Here is a 15,893-nt window from a genome sequence, read left to right as displayed (position 1 = left end):
GCGACAGCAACTTCTTCACAACATTTATACCTATATAACCGTGTATATATATATATATACATTTAGAACTTCTAAACTTTGATAATGTATCAAATTCTCATATTTTTTAAAGCAGACTCTGCGCTGAGGGCTCCTCCTACCTGGAAGATGGAGTACATGATCACTGTCAAAGGGCGGTTTCCGGAAAATTGTGCTATCTTGAATACATCCAGACCCCAACGATTAATCTCCTCGACTTCCTAGAGAAGTAAAACAGAACACCTATAAGACACTGTGTGTGTGTGTGTGTGTGTGTGTGTGTGTGTGTGTACCCACCTGGGCCAGCAGGCTCTCGTGTGGTGTGCTCACTCCAAAGCGGGGGATGCAGGTGGGTGCTAAGCTGGGGGTCTGTGTCACCTTTTTCACACCACTGATCTGTGACATCGGCCTCTTCTTCTTCTCCTCCTTAGAAGGTGGAGACAGGATCTCCACATCATGCTGTTTCTCTGCAACAAGTACAAACAGACATAGATGCATACTGTTGTATATACTGTATATGTCTGTCTTCAAGTAATTTTAAATATTCAGAACCAATTGGTCCACTTTTCCTATACTGTCACGATGTCAGTGGGATAGCGTCACATTCAAGTTGGTATCCACACTATTACGCTGAGACAAATTTAGAGTTCTTATAGAGCTGTTGATGTTTTTAAAATACATGACCATCTATTAAATTAAACAAAATGTAGCTTTGTGTCGGAGATGTGATAGTTTTCATGCACAAATGTTGAGGAAATATGACCTGACTCTGCTTACACGCTGCTAGGCTGTTAACGATCAATGATTCCTTGAGTTATATGCCATACTGTAACATAAATCATACAATAGTTTTATTAGTTACACATTCAATGTGTCCTCTTTTCCTCTCCTCTCATTTGACTGAAACAATGCCTCACCTCACCACCTTTGGTGGACAAAGATTTTAAAGGGTGAGCTTCTTGTCAGTGAAGACTTTAATTCCTTTGCCTCCTGTCTGACTATAACTGTTTTTGAAGGGGACCTGTCTTTCTTGACCCATGAGTGGGCGTCTTTGCATCAATGGGGTTTTGTTGGGAATGCACAATCAGCAGTAGTAAAGTGCACGATGTCTGCTACGTCTGTTATTTTTTTATGTCTATAATATCTAATACAATTACAGTATAGTTACTGTGTGTTTCCACCAACTATGGCTGCTACCTCTACTACTGCTACAATCCTGCTACTATCAACTGCACAAGCTGATACAAATTCTACTACTAATACTGCACCTGCCAACAGGTGTAATTGGTGTTACATTGATTACTACTACTACCACTACTGAACTATGACTGTACCTCAACTGTTACCACTGCTGTCACTATAACTGCTACTAACATGGTACAACTAAAACGCCAAGTACTAGCAATGTTCATGTAGTTAGACATACAGCTCGTAAACACGTGTCCACACGCGTGCATTACTGTACTGTATCACATGTAGTGTGTTATAACATGAAACCCTTCTTCTAGAATGCACACATTAAGGAGGCCAGTATGAATAAAATCACAAGCTATCAATGAGGAATTAGAAACCAACTGATGACAGCTGATATGAATCTATTTGTACGTCATTTCAGCTGAGGTAAGACGGTCAGGCTAAAAGATCTGTTCACAACTGAAAATGGTGTCACATACTGATCTTCACCTGTAGATAAATGAGTTATTTTCACCATATCAACGCAACAATGTGTCTAATTTGGGTAAGTATGCATTTGTGCTTCTTTTCAGCTTAACAGTCAGAATCCGTTTTAATGAACTAATGAAGAAATAGACAATAGTCAAGGGCGTAAATCCCAGGGGGGTCGGGGGGGGTCAGGACCCCCCCCATCTAAGGGTTGTCCCCCCCTAGAAAACCATGCTGTGTATTGTAAATAACATAAAAATGTATACTTAAAATATCTGTGGAAGTAGTAAAACAATACAAACCCCAAAAAATGCTTTTTAAGTTTATGAACATTTTGAGTTCCCCCTCCGTTGCCTCACAGTGGTTTGGTCCACTGCCTGCTGTATGTTAGGAATCGGATCTGCACTCCACTCACAGTCACATAGTGACTGTAGTGACAGGAATGTAGCTAGTAAGTAGGCAGTTCAAGGCTATTTTATTCACATTAAACATCGGATGATGTTGTTCTTTTCTCAAATGGAAATGATGCTGAGTAGTTAATGAATTAGTCATGACAAAAGGTTTGCTATGTTAGTAATATTATGTAACGTTACTTAGCTTGTTTAATAGCTTGTTGGATAGAAATGCACCCACTACAACCAACGTTACCACGGCGATAAGCCTAACGTTATGTGTGTGAACTGATATTAGGGTTATTATCATAGGCTGTATATTGAAGATCTACAGTTGTGTTTTGTTCAATATGATGTTAAGTGGCTGATCAGTGGGTTTGCTGCAGACAGTGTGGCTCATGTGGCTGTCAGGGTTAGCAGATGAGCTTTATCAGTGGCTCACTAAGTAACATGATCAGCTAATTTAACAACTGTACAAAAGTATTGTATTTATTTTATATGGGGACACTTTTTCAAAATAAGTCATTATGTTTTAAGTTATTTTTATGGCTCGATTGTAAACAACTTAAAATAAAGAAGTTTTAAGTTTTAAAGAAGAATATTTTGGTCAATTTAGTCAGCTTTTTCATTGAATCAAGAGAAACGCTGAAAAAAAGGATAATGGTACAGTCTCCATGCTACACTAATGATAGTATTAAGGCTTTCATCTGTGTACACATGTCCTCTACGAGTATAATTGTGGTTGTATTATTTGTGTCCCCTTCAAAAATTGCTCTTCAGAAATATTATGTTTATTGTCCCCCTCCTACTGTTAGATCAGATTTACACCTGTGACAATAGTGGGTTTGAAAAGGCTTAATCACGTCTACAGCTTGGAGATTTATTTTCTCACCCAAAGCGGAGCTCGTAATCCTTTAAGCAAAAAACACGGAAAACATCAAAGCAAGGTTCCAGTATCAACACAATCTCCATATGACTTGTTGACACAAAGGTGCTGTCCCAGCAGACACGATAGTGTTGAAAGTGATCTCATCCGCATTTGTACAAACCAAGGAACTAATGATCCTTAGTATTTCACATCCACGTTTTTTTTAGCGCGGCAGGAATGATTGCTTGAACAATATCCAGATCTGAACCCAGATACAAGCACACTCCACCATAAGGATGCAGAGCGACCTGAGTGGCAGCAACACACGAGGCACTGTCTGGCCTCTCTCACCTCTCTCACAGTGCCTCCTCTTCCTCACACCCAAAACCATGGTGTTCATTTCCAAACGCAGCCGGGCTTGACGCCGGGGCACTCATGTCAAAATGGCAACAAACTGACAGTTCCATCTTTGTTCGGCTGGACCTCCATCCTGCCGGCAGGGCTGTTGAAGACTGAGCCTCCTATTGATGCAACACGCCGTCTAATAATATTGCACCCTGTTGCTACGACAACACCACACAATGTGTCCGGGAATGCTGTCTGTCGCCGCGCCTCCTTCTCTTTTAGGGAAGGAAAAATCCTTACCTTCTCCATCCCTCCCTAATAAGAATCAGTCCTCTCCTTCTTCCTCTCCTTTAGAAACATGTTCTCTTCATATTTTCATTAAAAAAAAAATCTTCCTCACATTAACAATTCCTCCCTCCTCTTTCCTTGCCTTCAAAATCCTGAAATTCTCCTCTCCCTGTTTCTTTATAAATCCTCTGGCTTCCCTTCCTTTCCTTCAAAACAACCTCTTCCTCTCCCTTTAAATAAAACAAACTTTTATTTTATATCTTTTACTCACTTCTCTTTTTTCTTTACTTCCTTTCAATTTCCTCTTTCATCTGATCCCTTTTTAAACCCTTCTCTCCTCATTTTGTCTTCACTTGAAAAATCCTTCTCTCCTTGGTTTACTTTTGAAAACCCTTTTTTCCTTTTCTGCTCGACTCTTTCCTGCCCTTTTTTGAAATACTGCTTTTTCTTTGCTCAAATAAATAACAAGTAAATTAGTCCTCGTACTTCCCCCACCTCATATACTGTACACCACGCCATGCTAACATTTACAAATGTTAAAAAGCTGTTTGGTGTAATGCTCATAAAATACCACTGACAGCAGAACAGTCAATAGAGCAGGTGATGCAATTATGCTAATTCTTTTCTTCTTGTTAGTAGGGCTGGACAGCACCACAGACACAGAAATGTTTGGGATAGTACCACATGTAATTTATTATATTTTAGGATATTATGTTGTGCACTCCATTTATATCAATGGGAGTTGACTAAATATTAGAAACACCTCTAAATAAAAGCCAATCCAATTCGAGAGCACCACAAACTACAACCTCCAAAATGAGCAGCTGAATCAACATCTCTCTAAAAATTATAACTTGTCTGAATGTAGAATTCTTTGTATTAGCCTTCATCAGTTTTAGTTAACTGGATAAACTAGCAACTGAGTATATGTTTCCATAAAGAGAAACATACAACTTCCCTTCCACAAAGTAAGTGTCCTTTCATTCATTTATGTCTGGCATTAAAACTCACCTAGGAAAGTGTTGGAGATGAACTCTGACACCTGATTCCCTGAGCGGCTTGTCCCTGATAGCTGTGTCAGCTCACGGTTTAGCATCCTCTTAAACTGCGTAGACAAAACAAAACCAACAACAAAAAATTTGGTTAGTTCAAGTAAGACTGCAGACAAACATGTAAAAATATGTACACAGACAAGGTGTATGTGTAGTGTGTTTATACATCAATATAGCGGTAAACTTAGTTGTGATACCTTTATATACCTAAACACATGAGACCATGCTGAGGTATTGTGTTTCAACAAACTAAGACCACATTTCCCAAGTACCCTGTGTTGTTCCTGCCCCCTTCCTCTCTTTGAAGAGGGTAATTATATTGCAAGGGATTTCACAAATCAGCTATTAAAACTCAGTTCTACAGGCAATGTATACACTATGTACATTGCATGTTATGATTCATATTTTGTCATTACTTTGCTTTTACTGAATATTTCCTGTGTTGCTTTGATTACTTGTGTTTTGACTTTTTCATTAAAAAGAAAAGCACTTTTAAAAAGTGATATACATCAATTCGTACTATATGAAAAAAAGGTGCATGGTTAGATGCAATATCAGTTTAAAAACAAATCACAATATGTATTCACAATGAAATGGATGGAGGTCCGGACATGGGTTTGAACCATGGTAAAATGTGTTTTGCTGTACATTGTTCAAAAGACTCTTTATAAAAACATTGTCAGGCTGCACCTGCACCTTAACTAAACGTATTTAAGGTATATTCATGTTACTCTGTTGGTTGACATTAACAAGTTGACACAACTTTATAAAAAAAAAAGATTCTCTATCATCTTTGATGTGGTTTGAAAGTGAAACCACAACATGTACTGTAGCGGGACTCCGGCATTGCAGCATGCGAAGACTGATACTCACAGAACTGGTGTCATTTTAGCACATTTATTTATATCTCTATAAAGCCTGCAATGCACGTTTACCTGCTTTTTAATGCATTATTGTCTGTGTGTTTTTTTTTAATAACACAAAACAAGCTGTAATATCTCTAACTATGTTGTCTGTTTGCAGACATGCAGGAGAAATCTGCACTGTGGTTGTAAAAGATTAGTGAAAGTTTTTTAAAACAAAAGTGTTCAATGTTCCCCCTGAGTTTTATCGCAGCGGTAGCTTCCACACTGATTATGTAACAGCTTTAGCACGTTGTGGCTGAGGGAGGAGGGAGGAATCTGGGTGAGAGAGTGATGCTGCAGTGACACACATATAGGCACAAACAAAAACATACATACTGACATGAAACATAATCCTGTAGCTTTGACCAAAATATGTCTGTCTCTTGTAGATTCTGAACACAACTGCTCCCTCTATCATGTTTTTCCTCAGGCTTTCTGCACTCTATTTCTCACATACACGCACAGTCACACACCTGTGTTTACAAATAGTATGCAACATATTCCTGCTGCTGTAAACCAAGCCACAGCTCTTAAATATGTTACATTACAAAATTATGACAGCTACCCCCTCTAACATAATTTATTTCGCATTTTTTCCTCTGTTTTTGTTTCTCATACACGCACACATACATGCATACACACACACACAATCTCAACATTCAGCCCGTTTGTAAATCCAGTCCTGAGTCAGAGCCGGCACACACGCTCACTCAGCATTCAGCCCCTGTGCAAAGCCTGCACTGCCGATTAATAGATCCCATTGTAAACAAGATCCCAATGTAAACAAGATCCCAATGTAAACAAGGCAAGCCGGCAGCGCTCCCCGTCGCTCACCTGTCTGAGTCTCCAGCACAGACAAACACAGAGAGCCGACGCAGGCATGTCAACCCACGCATGTTGATGTAAGAGGTTGCTTAAAATCCAAAACGACAAGCAGACAGATTTTATTTCTTTGTGACGGGCTGCTCACTCAGTTCTGCTCCACGCTCAGCAGGGACAGTTTGAACATGAAAAGAAGTCCATTTGGAAATAAAAGTTCCCACAGTCCCATGTGCTGTCCTGTAGGAGAGGGGGGGTCGGGGGAAAGGGTGGGGAGGGGTTAGGCAAGGGAGCTTGGGGATGTGGACTACCATCGGGGAAGAAAGGGTGTGGACTGCAGTCGTTCATCCGACTACTGTCACACACACTGTCAATGAAAAACATAAAGAGGGAGAGCGAGAGGCTGTGAGGAACCCCCCTCCCCCGCCCAGCATGCTGCTGGGTGAAGGATGGAGATCTGATTGGCTGACTGGGAGATGGAGGACGACTGAGTTTAGCAGCCAGACGGTGGAGAGAAGCATGAGGGAGGGAAGTAAGGAGATGCTGATTAACTCTGTCAATGGAGGGAGACGCCATTTATGAACCTGAGTGTTTTAATGTTCACACTGCAGCTGCACGTCACCTCATATGTAACTTAGATTGCTCCTGGACAGGAGCAACACTGATCCTGCAGCATGTGACCTGCTTGTGATTCATATTTAAAAGCTTAAATTAAAATAAGTCATTGTTGTCGTAACAAAAGCAAACATTTCGAAGCTCAGCTCATGTAAAAGATAAGAGAAAATAAATATATATTTCTAGTATAAATTACTCCCAAAACATGTAACACACTGATTCTGACCTCTGCTGTTATAAAAATAAAACTTGTCTACTAGTCTACAGCTGTAGTTTTTATTTACTGAACTCTACTGAACATATATCACATAACATCATTCATTCAAGAATTTGGCCTTTTGGAGCCTTAGTGCACATGTGATTTGCTCCATTTGATAAAGTTAGATAAAGTTTAATGTTGTATGACAGAGGATCATGTTTCAACCACCTAATTGTGATAAACATTTTTGATTAAAAAAAAGCATTGCTTACATACATCTTAAGATCTGTAATGAAATGTTTTGAGACAACTGACCCACTGACGACCTGTCTTCCCCCTCTCTCACCTAGCTGTCCTGTCAAAATTAAAGGTGGAAAAGCCCAAAAAATAATAATAATAAAAAAAAAAGTCCTCTCACCTTATTAGATGCCATCTCGCCGACTGAATGTCTCGTCTGCAGCGTCTCCAGTTGGTCCAGACACCAGTCCAGCTCTTCCAGTGTCTCCACCGCCAGCTTCTGGTAGGGCTCCTCTGAAAGGTCAGAGGTGACACATACACATGTTACAGGTCAATTGTGGGACTGCTATGAAAATATCCACATCCAGAAGTGTGCTGCCCTTGTGGAAATACAACTGAGAAATGTTGGTTAGCTTGTCGTGTTGCACAGAATGCTATGTGTGTAACACCATGTTTGAATTTTCATGCATTTAAATCAACAGTATAGACCCATTAAAAGATCACACTCTTTTAATGTGAAGTATTATAGTACAGTATTTTCATAAAAAGACACAAACATGAAAGTATGCACAGTTTTTATGTGATAAATCTCAGTGTCCAACCACAGAGGGATATTAACACTGACCTGTAAGACATGGCTTACACATTGGTGGCTGGTTGCTGCATGTCGGCCGCCTAGAACAAGGAACAGTTTAAGTGTTAGTAGAACAAGAAGAAAACAAGCAGTTAGTCATTCAGTCTGTTTTTCTTGTTCTTACTTGTTTGTTACACGATCTTGCAGATGTGTCAGAACAGCAAAGTTACTTCTCACTGTTCGTAGACTGGCAAGAACCTAAGAAGGTAAAAAAGAGAGGAATGAGTATTGGAGGTGTATGAATGGGTCAGGATGGAGACACCGGAGACATGTCCCCCTTAAGGGAGTAGAAACTCAGTACATACAGTAGTATGTGATAAACACCTTAAGCTTGGGATAAGCTTGTGTGTGATCTTGTTCTGGTTTTGGATGTCCTCGCTTGATTCAACACACAAATGCACCTACAATGTGTATTTTGCAGATAAATCAGTGTGGGTCAAAGCTGTTCTGTACTTTTTGAGGTAATGATATCTAAATGTGTTACTTCAGACATGTTTCCTGTAATATGTCACTGAATGAAGTAACATCAGTTTGTACAGTATCTTTGATAATATGGCTGGTAAGAAATTCGTCAGGTAAATTAGTTAAATTTCCAACTGCAGGTGGGCCAAAAGTACATTTTAGATATTAGTTTGGAAATATAACATGAACACAGATTGTGTTAATGGGCCAACATTGTTGTTAAGTACAAAAAGTGTGTGTGGGTGTTTTCTGTGAAAATCTGTTATATCGCAAACCATTGAGTAAGGACCAATGAGGAGCCATGATGATTGTTTGGACAGACCCACACCTACAGTTAGACAGTATTGGTTTGGATGGAAACACCGTGCATTAGAATGTGTGTACTCAGTAGTGCTCAATGCTAAATCCAATACACATAATCCCACCGCTACAGACCAAATACAGTACAATACGGAACAGTAGGTAACAGTACATGATTTATTAGCAACATTAAAACTTTGTGATTGCATTTTTCATAAATCTTCAGTGGATATAAACAGCGCCTTAAAAGACATCCATGGTGGCCTACTCAATATGTCAGAGCAGGGCCTACAGGAGTTTATGTACCTAGGATATTACAATATAAACAAAGTCCATATACTAGTGAAAATGACCTTATATTACAGTGTAATAATCAATATCATATATGTGTTTTGCGGCATATGCACACTGCAGCCCAGTCTCACGGAAGTTTGTGAAATGGTCACGTAATTTAATCTATTGATTCGTGTACACGGACACGTCTATCTCGTTTTTTCAGCACGTTTTTTAAACTAATGTATTTCAATGGAAAGCATCTTTCATGAGCACAGCACGATTCTTTAGTAGCGAGTAGTATGATAGCCCGAAAATCCGCGTAGGAAGTTTGGTTGGGGTGGTGGATGGTTCAAACAACACAGGACTTGCACCCAGGAGACCGGGGTTCGTGTCCCGTGTGTCACAGTTCCTAAATCCAACCGTCCCATTCTTCTTTTACTAAACCCAACCATCCCGTTGTTGTCCACGTGTCCCGTTATTGTTTTCCTAAACCCAACCGTCCCGTTGTTGTCAAATCGTGCTGTGCTCACGAAAGACGCTTCCCATTGAAATACATTAGTTTAAATAACGTGCTGATATCACGAAAAAAAACCTGAGATACAGTGGGGCAAAAAAGTATTTAGTCAGCCACCAATTGTGCAAGTTCTCCCAATTAAAAAGATGAGAGAGGCCTGTAATTTTCATCATAGGTACACTTCAACTATGAGAGACAAAATGAGAAGAAAAAATCCAGAAAATCACATTGTAGGATTTTTAATGAATTTATTTGCAAATTATGGTGGAAAATAAGTATTTGGTCAATAACAAAAGTTCATCTCAATACTTTGTTATATATCCTTTGTTGGCAATGACAGAGGTCAAATGTTTTCTGTAAGTCTTCACAAGGTTTTCACACACTGTTGCTGGTATTTTGGCCCATTCCTCCATGCAGATCTCCTCAAGAGCAGTGATGTTTTGGGGCTGTCGCTGGGCAACACGGACTTTCAACTCCCTCCAAAGATTTTCTATGGGGTTGAGATCTGGAGACTGGCTAGGCCACTCCAGGACCTTGAAATGCTTCTTACGAAGCCACTCCTTCATTGCCCGGGCGGTGTATTTGGGATCATTGTCATGCTGAAAGACCCAGCCATGTTTCATCTTCAATGCCCTTGCTGATGGAAGGAGGTTTTCACTCAAAATCTCACGATACATGGCCCCATTCATTCTTTCCTTTACACGGATCAGTCGTCTTGGTCCCTTTGCAGAAAAACAGCCCCAAAGCATGATGTTTCTACCCCCATGCTTCACAGTAGGTATGGTGTTCTTTGGAAGCATTCTTTCCCCTCCAAACACGACGAGTTGAGTTTTTACCAAAAAGTTCTATTTTGGTTTCATCTGACCATATGACATTCTCCCAATCCTCTTCTGGATCATCCAAATGCTCTCTAGCAAACTCCAGACGGGCCTGGACATGTACTGGCTTGAGCAGGGAGACACGTCTGGCACTGCAGGATTTGAGTCCCTGGCGGCGTAGTGTGTTACTAATGGTAGCCTTTGTTACTTTGGTCCCAGCTCTCTGCAGGTCATTCACTAGGTCCCCCCATGTGGTTCTGGGATTTTTGCTCACCGTTCTTGTGATCATTTTGACCCCACGGGGTGAGATCTTGCGTAGAGCCACCGTATCGAGGGAGATTATTAGTGGTCTTGTATGTCTTCCATTTTCTTATAATTTCTCCCACAGTTGATTTTTTCACACCAAGCTACTTACCTATTGCAGATTCAGTCTTCCCAGCCTGGTGCAGGTCTACAATTTTGTTTCTGGTGTCCTTTGATAGCTCTTTGGTCTTGGCCATAGTGGAGTTTGGAGTGTGACTGTTTGAGGTTGTGGACAGGTGTCTTTTATACTGATAACAAGTTCAAACAGGTGCCATTAATACAGGTAACGAGTGGAGGACAGAGGAGCCTCTTAAAGAAGAAGTTACAGGTCTGTGAGAGCCAGAAATCTTGCTTGTTTGTAGGTGACCAAATACTTATTTTCCACCATAATTTGCAAATAAATTCATAAAAAATCCTACAATGTGATTTTCTGGATTTCTTTTTCTCATTTTGTCTCTCATAGTTGAAGTGTACCTATGATGAAAATTGCAGGCCTCTCTCATGTTTTGAAGTGGGAGAACTTGCACAATTGGTGGCTGACTAAATACTTTTTTGCCCCACTGTAAACGTGTCCGTGTACACAAATCAATAGATTAAATTACGTGACCATTTCACGAACTGCCGTGAGACTGGGTTGATGGTCAGCACCTGGTGCTGAAATAATGTTTTTATTACAGAATTTTTATTTGCATGGTTTTGAGAGATGTCTTTATGTCTGATTATGTCCTAGATTAATGGCTGGACTAATCTAACTATCGATCAAATGAATACAATTTCAGATGTAGGCAAATCTTGGCACTGCATATTGCAGCAGCAGAGCTTCTACAATGAGATGCTTTCCCGGTCAGGACTCCACTGAAGCTTCACTGACAAGAAGAGTTTAAACAACTTTTTAAATCCATTTAATATGTATGTATTGTGATGGTGTGTTTCTACTGTAAAACTGTCCCTAATGCTAAACCAAACTTTTGACCCCAGCTGTACACAGTTTCCACCAGTCACCAAATCAATGCTGGCAAATAGCCACAAATAGGGATTCGTAATTTTTTACTGGACGAATTAAATGAAAATGGCCAGTACATTTTAGAAATTCCTGGTCTTACAAAACCAGCAATACACATTGCTACTAACCTGTGCAAATGGAGTCACTATCATGTCTTCTCCATGTCTGCAAAAACCACAGACAAACACAAACAGACTTCCAGTGAAAAAGCTGTGTGCTACAAAAAAAAACTCAAAACACAAACACACACACAATGACAACAAATAAGTTTGTTTGTTGTCATATTCTGAATGTGAGGGCTTTAAAGGATGAGTGAAGAGGACAGTTTGCTACGACAGATGACTGGTCTAGAATTTCACAATGGACATAGGGAGAGGAGATTGTTTTAGTTATACAAATATTTCTTAGAGGCAATGATGCATATTATAGTTAACCGTCAAAGAACCACTGCTTCAAATAAGTTTAAATAAGACTGAAGCCCCGTGGAAAAACCTAAGAGGTAAGAAAAGTAGAGGACAATATTAGACTAACACTGGTGACTATCAATACTGCATCTACCCATTGAGGTTTAACTTAACCAGTCACAATAAACCTGCATTAAGTGATGTTTTTATGATTAAATCAAATGACTAAAATAGCATTGCAGTTTATTGTTTGGGTTTTCTGGTCTTTGGTTTTTATTAAGCTTGCAATGGAAAACCACTGGCAGTTGTTTCCAGCAAACAAGCTCAAACAAGCTGAGTGTCTGCTACCTGTCCAACATAAAAAATAAACATAACAATATAAAAATAACAATTAATCCAAGTTATTGGTACAATTGTACTGTAGCATTTAGCAGCTAAAGACACAGATATTTGTGTTGGTGGAGCTAAAAGGGAATATTGAAATGACCGTCATTGGGTGTCTAGAAACTCCAATGGGATGCAAATGTTGCCCTGTGTCCAGTAGTGTAATATTTGCTAATAAATTAGCCATGACAATTTAATAACCCAATGTCAGGCCTGTGTGTCAAAAATCACTTAAAGCAGGTTTAATTCTGCGCTTACAGGGTAAGCCTCCAAGATATATATTTGTACACTTTACAACTATGTGCAGGTGAGGAGCAGTGTTCGTGCATGAGTTGGTGGGAAAGCCAATTTTTGGAGAGGTAGAGCTTTCTGGAAGCTTTAGGGTCTCAACATGCACCTCATACCCATTCAGACCTAAAGGTAAATCCATGCTGCCAGGGAAAAGTACAGTGTCAGAGTAAGCCTGCCCAGCAAACATTCTGACATTGAATAACTGAAGATATGACAGCCTGTGCACACTGTCTTTCACTGTTTTGTGAAATCAAGACCTAAATATCAAAAAGCCATTCCAATGTGATTTTTTACTGCACCTTATTATCAAATTGCCAAATGGTTGTATATGTGATACAAGATCAACATCTTTCAAATGCTTGCTGGGACTGCTTCAAAAGCTTTGCAGGAGTGATAACATTGGAGTTGAGTGGAAGAGGTAATAGGTTTGACTCATTAAAACATGACACAGCAAACAGATGGACAGAAAAATCACAGGAGTCTTCACACTTTGTCTCACCGAGGTAGCCAATTGACTTCCCAATGCTTCAATCCCTCCTCCCTTCAAAACAAAGGAGCAACAGCTATTTGTGGTCGAGGCCCAATTTACACTCTGGCTTCAAAGAGACTATGAGCTGCACAGAGAAATCTTTAGCTGTATAAATAGGCAAAAACTATGTGAAAAAACTGAGCTAAGATTATAGTTTAACTGCTGTTTATACTGACAAACACGAGCTCTGCAACCAAAAACCTCTTTAAAGCCAGATGCCAAAAATGCATTTTTCATAGTGTAAATATGACATAAATAATTATTGACAATACATTCCAGTGTTTCCCTAGTAACTCTAACTACTACTACTCTATGTAACAGTAGTAATAAAATCCATGTGATCTGATGCTATGTACTGTGTATTTTACATAAGGATCAAATGAAGGCATGACATGCAAAATCAGTTTCAGAGCCACAGTTTAGAGTTTTAGTTTTCAGTTTCAAAATATGTTTTGAAAATGTACTACGTGTATCCCATTTTGGTAACAAGAAACTGTGACAATAGTAAATTAAATGATGTATTAAATAATTTGTTGTTTGTTTGAAATGTTTCATTGTGGACGCACACTACTAATGAGTGACTTTGGAAACACGGAGATTAAGTGATTTATTAGTGTCCAGGACCTAGTCTGGACACAGTTAAATAAATACATAAATAAATAAATAAATAAATATGACATATCTTTAAATATTAATATGGCATTGTCAAATTACTAGGTTCTCTCAAGCCTTCCATCATCTGTTATTATCAGAAAGTTTGTTTCCCTCCAAATCAGCAACCCCACACTATGAAATGCAACATGAGGATGAAGGCTGGTTGATTTATTGGTGTTAAAATGATACAGAGAGTATCGTTAAAATACTCACAGGTCGCTGGCAGTGGACGAGTTGCGGGACATGGTTTTGGGCGAAAGGTCGAAGTCTGAATCGGAGCGGTAGAGGAAGGACTCGCGGCGCTGACTGTGGGGGAAGTTGGCCTGAAGGACCAGACCAGAAGTTGGGCTAGTCTGAGAGTCCAGTGGACTGCGACCCACTGACAGGCCATTCTCCACATCAAAACTACAGAGAGAGAGAGAGAGAGAGAGAGAGAGAGAGAGAGAGATAGAAGAACACATAAATACTATTGTTTTTACCAGAATGCTATAATATATTCCTTATTCCTTTAATTTAATTATTTTGGGTGGTCTACCCCTATTGTCTGTTTTTAACAGTACCATGACTAATGCTACTATTACTACTACTGCTAATGTTACTAATACTACTACTATTACTGCTGATGGTACTAAACAAAAGCAGCCATCAAGTTCATAAAGAAATATTTAAAAAAAACACTTGATGAAAGGAGAGTAAAAACAACATATGTAAAAATACATTTTAATTGATGACTTAATCAAGAATACTGATAGAAACCACAAATGCAACATTGACAGGGGTCATCTCTCAGCATTGCATCCAAACCCTGTGACACCCAAATAAACTGATACTAATGTAACACAGCTCCTGTAGCTGCTGAAGACACATGGAGACAGAAAAGAGAAAGCTAAGCTAAGAAGAAGTATAAGACGATGTTAAGATAAGCTACGTATAATAAAGTGGCAACATACACAAGACAGTTAAAATTAGAAAGGAACACGAGAACAAGATGTGTATAAATATTACTAGACAGAATGAAAAATACTCATAATAGCAAGTAGACATTAAAAGCACTGTCTCAATGACTTGGCAGCTCTTAGCAGGATAAAAAGGTTAGATTCAAATTCTCTACCATGAGTGTGAGCATCTTGTGTGGTTAAAGGTGACCTTGTAATTATTGAACACACACTCACACACATCTTTCCCTCCGCTATCTCCGTATGACGTCAACACTGACTCCATGCATGGTACGTCAGTAGAGCTACTTACCCATACAACACCCACCCCCCCCCCCCCCCCCCACTCCTGCTATCACCCCACTGCAGCCACTGCATTGAAAGGCACCCCTTTTACTTTATGTACTTAACATCTATGAGTATCATTTTCAAAATTGGATTTTATTGATATGATGATCAAAATGAAATTGCATTTTCAAAAATCTGCCTTTTTTGCCAGCTGGATTCAGTCCAGCTCTTGTAACCAAACATCACAGATCAACTCGGCCCTGATTTAATCCCTTCCAATCAAGATGAGGTCAGTTTGCAGGGTCTGATTTAGATGGTTTGATATTGCAAACATTCACTAAACAAATTCCCTTTAACCCAACATTTAATTTGAATCAAACTAGTGAAACACAGTGCAACCACAAACAAGCAAAAAGCTAAAATACAGAAAGATTAACAAAGGAGGACAGAGGAGAATTTGACTTTGAGTTTTTGTCCCTGAGGACACAGAGCGGGTGATACGGTAGTGGAGGGTTAAAGCTTTTCAACATGCAAAGTATTGCATTTTTTTCAGCCTCACCATTGTCTGTGCCTTGCTCAAGAACACACTGACTCGACTACTGCACTCTTTTTAAAAGACTGAAAATAGCGATATTTTGGTTACAACTATTTACTTCTCTGACCTGAATTCTACCGCAAGAAATGTCTTTTACGTTATT

At 39.4% G+C, this 15,893-nt stretch overlaps 1 protein-coding gene across 5 annotated transcripts in view; it reads right to left on the bottom strand.

Annotated features, from left to right (window-relative positions):
* pde4cb (phosphodiesterase 4C, cAMP-specific b) overlaps positions 1-15,893 on the bottom strand; it is a 104,767-nt gene that overhangs the window by 8,140 nt on the left and 80,734 nt on the right. For 4 of the 5 annotated variants that reach the window (XM_078258691.1, XM_078258695.1, XM_078258694.1 and 1 more), the window contains 9 exons: positions 14,186-14,377; positions 13,289-13,330; positions 11,839-11,875; positions 8,159-8,232; positions 8,026-8,075; positions 7,582-7,694; positions 4,585-4,678; positions 316-485; positions 141-239 (listed from right to left, as the gene is read on the bottom strand). In XM_078258691.1, coding sequence (XP_078114817.1) covers positions 141-239; positions 316-485; positions 4,585-4,678; positions 7,582-7,694; positions 8,026-8,075; positions 8,159-8,232; positions 11,839-11,875; positions 13,289-13,330; positions 14,186-14,377 — 871 coding nt within the window. The remainder of the gene's footprint in view (positions 1-140; positions 240-315; positions 486-4,584; positions 4,679-7,581; positions 7,695-8,025; positions 8,076-8,158; positions 8,233-11,838; positions 11,876-13,288; positions 13,331-14,185; positions 14,378-15,893) is intronic. The other variant, XM_078258692.1, reaches the window with a different exon arrangement.

The sequence above is a fragment of the Sander vitreus genome, chromosome 9 (assembly GCF_031162955.1).
Source record: "Sander vitreus isolate 19-12246 chromosome 9, sanVit1, whole genome shotgun sequence".
In the NCBI taxonomy this organism is placed as follows: Eukaryota; Metazoa; Chordata; class Actinopteri; order Perciformes; family Percidae; genus Sander; species Sander vitreus.
Note: the sequence above shows the minus strand (reverse complement) of the source record. Positions and strands in the feature narration are given on the sequence as shown.